Source organism: Elephantulus edwardii, unplaced genomic scaffold (assembly GCF_000299155.1).
Source record: "Elephantulus edwardii isolate Elephantulus edwardi_28Jun2011 unplaced genomic scaffold, EleEdw1.0 scaffold00217, whole genome shotgun sequence".
NCBI lineage: Eukaryota > Metazoa > Chordata > Mammalia > Macroscelidea > Macroscelididae > Elephantulus > Elephantulus edwardii.
This window is the reverse complement of record NW_006399967.1, coordinates 2,062,745-2,068,307: the sequence shown is the minus strand read 5'-3', so window position 1 is coordinate 2,068,307 and position 5,563 is coordinate 2,062,745. Positions and strand designations below refer to the sequence as shown.

General features: G+C 57.5%; 1 protein-coding gene across 1 annotated transcript in view; it reads left to right on the top strand.

The window, feature by feature from the left end:
- Window positions 1-5,563, top strand: part of DOT1L (DOT1-like histone H3K79 methyltransferase) — a 40,525-nt gene that overhangs the window by 15,349 nt on the left and 19,613 nt on the right. The window contains exons 8-11 of the mRNA XM_006897979.1: window positions 404-459; window positions 2,285-2,364; window positions 4,705-4,773; window positions 5,340-5,446. Coding sequence (XP_006898041.1) covers window positions 404-459; window positions 2,285-2,364; window positions 4,705-4,773; window positions 5,340-5,446 — 312 coding nt within the window. The remainder of the gene's footprint in view (window positions 1-403; window positions 460-2,284; window positions 2,365-4,704; window positions 4,774-5,339; window positions 5,447-5,563) is intronic.

The following is a 5,563-nucleotide window of genomic DNA, read 5'->3' as shown; positions in this document are numbered from 1 at the left end:
GGGCTGGGGTGGCTGTGGGCGTCGTGGGGGTTTGAGGAGTGTAGGACTGTGGTGGTAAGAGATGCAGGAGTGGACAGCGTGGACAGCCCCACGTGTGGGCTGTGGAGGGGTTCAGGGAGGGGGCGCTGAGGTTTGTGTGGGGGCTGTGGATGGTGTTTGCGCTGAGGTGGAAGTGGGCCCCTCTCGGCCCCCCGTATGTGCCCTGTGGCTGCCCCCCAGCGTGCTGCCCGACACCCCGTGCCCTCTGACCCAGCCTCGGGGGGCCTGCCGTGCGGTCACCGCGTGGCCCCTGCTCCGTGCTGTCCCTCCGACTCCTGGGCGCTCTGCTGGTCTCAGCTTCTCTCTGCGGGCCGGGCTGCCCCAGGAGGACTGGGATCAACACTCCTTCTTGTCTTCCTTCCAGCTGGAAAGAGGCGATTTCCTCTCAGAAGAGTGGCGAGAGCGGATTGCGAACACAAGGTAGGGCCGGGCGCAGGGTGCCGAGGGGGCCGTGCTGGGGGCCAGCCCTGCCGAGGGGGCCGGGCGCAGGGTGCCGAGGGGGCCGTGCTGGGGGCCAGCCCTGCCGAGGGGGCCGGGCGCAGGGTGCCGAGGGGGCCGTGCTGAGGGCCAGCCCTGCCGAGGGGGCCGGGCGCAGGGTGCCGAGGGGGATTGTGCTGAGGGCCAGCCTTGCCTAGGGTGCCGGGCACAGGGTGCTAAGCGCAGGCCCCCAGCCCCATCGGGAGGACTGGCCTGGAGGCGAGGCAGTCACACGACGGGGTCCCCTGGTCAGGACAGCCATGAGGCCACGTCTCCTGCTGCTTGCCACGGACCTCACAGGCCAGCCGAGCTCAGCCTCAGTGCCTGCTGGGTGTCGTCCCCACCCTAATGCCTTAGCCGCAGGCCTTGTCTCCTTCTCCAGACTGGATTCAGGGAGGCACTTGTTCTGTCACAACAGTGACAGCTTGTCCCTTCATAGTGCCTTGCTCCTGCCCTTGTCACGACAGATGACAGCCTGGTCCTGTCATAACTCCTGTCTTTATCACAACAAGCAATCGCTTGGACCTGTCCTAACCTCCTCTGCCCTTGTCATGAGAAGTGACCACATGATCCTTCATAGCCCCTCTTCTCCTGTCCTTGTCATGATAGATGACATCCTGTGCTGGCAGTGCTCTGTCCTGCTCCCGCCCTGTTTTCCCTCGGCCGGAGGGCCATCAACAGGAGGCGTGTGTCGGGGGGGGGGGGGTCTGCTCTCCCTGGCCGCACACAGCAGTGATGTGAGGCCCCGTTCCATGTCGCGATGTGTCCACGGTCCCCCTGTCACCACACTGGGCATTGAGGCCTGTTCTCGGCCAGCCAAAGAGGGGTCACCTCCGTGTGTCCATCTCTGCTTTCCTCTTGTTGCCAGCTCTCAGAACGGTCTCCTTTGTTGACATGTTCCTGGTACTTCCCTCTTACACTTCCTGACTACTGAGGGTACTGAGAGATGTGGCAAGCCTTCCTGATTAGAAAACATCCTTCAGAAGAAGCCCCTTGGGCATCTGAATTGGCATCCCCACTCTGTTTCAGTTCAGAGATGACACACCCGTCCAGGGGCCTGAGTGAGGGTTCACTTTGAAAGAGCTGCCTTGTCCTCAAGTTAGCCACCCACGTAGACATTTCTAGAACTCTGCTGCCTGCAGAGCCTTTAAGTCAACACGGAAGCCTCTGCGGGGCTGACCAGGGCAGGAGGCGAAAGGCCAGGGCAGAAGGGTGGGCCAGGGTCTCAGTTCATGACCCTTCTGCTCCCTCACCACCCAAGAGCACGTGCGGCTATGGGAGAGCGGGCTAGCGTGTCCTTCAGGGTTAGAGGACGTTCATTCCCTGGGCCCCAGCACTGCCACACGGGGGGCCGCACTCGGTGACCCCTGGACTCAGGACACATGCATCTCCCTGTGGTGGAGCTGGAATACAGAAGCAGGCGGGTCCCACACACCCTGAGGGGTCTCCCCTGGGCTCCCTGTGGGAGCGCTAAGGTTTGCGGGTTCCATCCTGGATCCCTGCCCCAGGGCATTCTCACGGCTCAGGTGGAGCTAGACGTCAGAAGGCATGTGACATTCATGCACCAGGCCGGAGGGGCTGTGTCTCAGCGCCAAGTGCTGGCTCCTCCCAGGGGGCCCGCAGCCCAAAGGCCCGGACAATTTCTTGGCAAGTTCTGTGTTCGACCACAGACTAAGGAAACCCCCTGGAGGGTGGGCTTGTCACGGGGTTGCTAGGACTGGCGGCTGCACGGAGCCTCCGTGGACTGAACTGGAGTATTGTTTTGCAGTGTTATATTTGTGAATAACTTTGCCTTTGGTCCTGAGGTGGATCACCAGCTGAAGGAACGATTTGCAAACATGAAGGAAGGTAAGGTAGGCGCCGTGAGCCAGCAGTCCCTCTGGCTGCAGGCCGCAGAGACTGGCCTCCTGCTGGCCTCGGCCTGTGCTGACCTGGCCTGAGACGGAGACACTCGTGTCCTTGAGCCCCTTCTGTCGGCAGAGGGGACCAAGTGCCCTCCAGTGCCCGAGCCTCTTGTCTGCACTCAGCTGTACCTTGTCCTGGGACTTTGGGGTTTCTACCTGTGAGGCATCCTAGCGAGCCCCTAGCCAGGCATCTCCCAAGGCTGCCAGCCACCTCCCTACCACCTCAGCTGAGACCCCGGGGCTGAGGCAGGCAGCTGGGCGAGCAGTGAAAGCTCACACACTGCATACACGTGTGTCTGATAAAGAAAGAGGAACTAGTTTAAGGGTGTCCGTAATTACTAACGGGGGGCCTCCTGGAACCCGGGCTCCTCCAGAGGAGTTCCTTCTCTGTCCCCTTGAGTGTGGGTGCCCCTGGTCCTGGGCACTGTCCATTCCTTTGTATAGGGAGGGACTTAGGGACCAAACCTGGGTGCGGGGTTTCCTGCAAGAGCTTCAGGCCAGGAGTGAGACGGGAACTCTGTGTGCATGTGATGTGCTTGAGTGTGTGTGTACACGTGCTGCTTGTGTGTTTACACGTATGTGTACCCTTAAAATGACCATCTGAAGAAGGTCGAGGGAACACAGAGAAGCCCTGTAGAAAAAGAACTGGCCAAACTGACGATTTCCTGCAGTACCGTATGATCGTGAAGAAGGAAGTGGAAGCTGCATTGAATACACTGGCAAAAATACGGCCCTAGGAATCGGTGGGACACCAGTTGACATGTTTGAAATGACAGATGCAACCCCGGAGTCACTTACCAGTCTGTGCCAGGAAATTTGGAGGCTTAGCTGCCTGGCTGATGAACAGAAAGAGATCTGTGTTTGTTCCCAGCCCCAAGAAAAGTGACCCCGCGGAAGGTAGAAATTAATAAACAGTACCATGCGTATCGCACGCCAGCAGAATCCTGCTGAACTGTACACAGATGAGAAATGCCAGAAGTGCAAGTGCAGAAGAGGTCATGGCCCCAGGGATAGCATTGCTGATGTCACATGGCTCTGCGCGGAGAACAGAGAAATCCAGGATGTCTAGTTGTGGTTTACTGACTATGCAAAGGCGTTTGACTGGATCGTAACAAGTTATGGCTGACGGTGAGAAGAATGGGAATCCCAGCACACGTCATTGGGCTCACGTTAGACCAGTATTTAGACCAAGAGGCTATTGTGTGACCAGAGCAGACGAAGACTACATGTTTAAAATGAAGAAAGGCAGGCATGCATCAGGGTTGTAACCTTTCTTCATCCTTAGTCAGTCTGTGTGCTGAGCAAAGTGTTTCAGAAGCTGGAGTCTATGAAGAAGAATGTGGAGTCAGGATCGAAGGAAGACTCGTCAGTCACTTTCAATATGCAGATAACACGATTTTCTTTGTCAAAAATAGAACTTGAAACAGTTGTTACAGAAGATCAAAGACATTCAGCCTTCAACATGGATTGCATGTCAGTGTTAAAAAAGCATTCTTACCACTGGACCTATAGGCTACATGGTGATAGATGGAGAAAAAGATTGAAACTGTCAACAGCTACGTCTTACTCGGATCCACAATCACTACACTTGATACGAGTAGCCAGGAGACATATTACACTGGAAAAGTCTGCAATCAGGGACCACCACTCCGAATTACTGAGGAGCAATGAAGCCAGTTTGAGGAATAAGGTGCACCCAATTCCGACCACGGTCTTTTCAATCACTTGCTGTGCATCTGAGAGCTGGACAGTGAATAAGGATGACAGAAGAAGAATCGATGCGTTTGAGCTGTGGTGTTGGAGAAGAGCGTAAACATCCCATGGACTGCCAAACGAACATAGCTGTGCCTTGGAGAAGGTGCAGCCAAGCTTCACCTCACATACTTTGGACTTGCGCCCAGGAGAAGCTATTCCTTGGACATGGTGCTTGGGAAGGTGGAAGGATGGCGAAGGAGAGGAAGACCCTCAACCAGGTGGATTGACACAGTGACTGCAGCAGTGGGCTCCAGAGTGTCAGATTGTGAGGACGGCACAGGCCAGGTGTGCTCACAGGGTCACTGGGAGTCGACGGCACCTAGGAACCGTCATCGCTCACCCAGCTCCCAGTCTGACAGCCTTTCCTGTGCTGACTGTCTCGTGTCTGTCCCCTCCTGAGCGCCGCCTCCAGTGCGTGCACACGCCCCTCCTCTTCTTGTTGGCGGGGTGCACCTCCGTGCATGCTGTGTGTACGCCTCCGGCTGTGCCCTTCTTCTGAGAATGGCAGTAATTGGCGTCTGTGTTTCAGGTGGCAGAATCGTATCCTCCAAACCCTTTGCACCTCTGAACTTCCGAATCAACAGTCGGAACTTGAGTGGTAAGAAGCTTTCTTTGTTGACGTGTAATCTGAACCTACTTGTCTGTCTGTGCAAGCTCTCCCTTGTGGCCTTGTTCACAGACTGAGCTCTTCCCAGAGCTGGGGGTGCATTCTGTGCGCCAGGGGGTGCTTCTGCCCACTCCTCCCCCAGTCAAGACAACCACCAGTGTCCTAGGTCTTGGCCCCTCACCCTTAGGACAGGATTGAACAGTGAGACCCTTTTTCAGAGGAGCTTCACAGGATGAAGGGAGTATAGGCTCAGGTCAGAGGGCCTGCACAGACCGGCCCGGAGGCCTGGGGCTCGCTGTGGACTGGATGATACCTGCGGAGGCCAGGCAGGGGGTGGAGTAGCCAAGGTGCACCCCGACGTCTGGGCTCTTGGTGGTGACTTTACGCAGCCCACTGGCACCAGTTCCAGTTGGGAGCCTGCTGGTGCTCTGGCCTTGTTGCCAGTTGTCCTCAGATCCTTCTAGGTTGGGGGGTCCCTGCCCTGTTGATTGCCCTCCCTTCCAGGATGACGCCCCCACCTCCTCTGTGTGCTCACGTGTGTGCTCCCCTGTGCGCAGACATCGGCACCATCATGCGCGTTGTGGAGCTGTCGCCCCTGAAGGGCTCAGTCTCATGGACCGGGAAGCCCGTCTCCTACTACCTGCACACTATTGACAGAACCATAGTGAGTCCGCCTCCCCCATCCCGGGGTCCATGTGTGCCCACACGTGCAGCGGTGGGGGGCTGCTGTGGTGCACACGTGTACGGGTCGGGGGTCCATGTGTGCCCACACGTGCAGCGG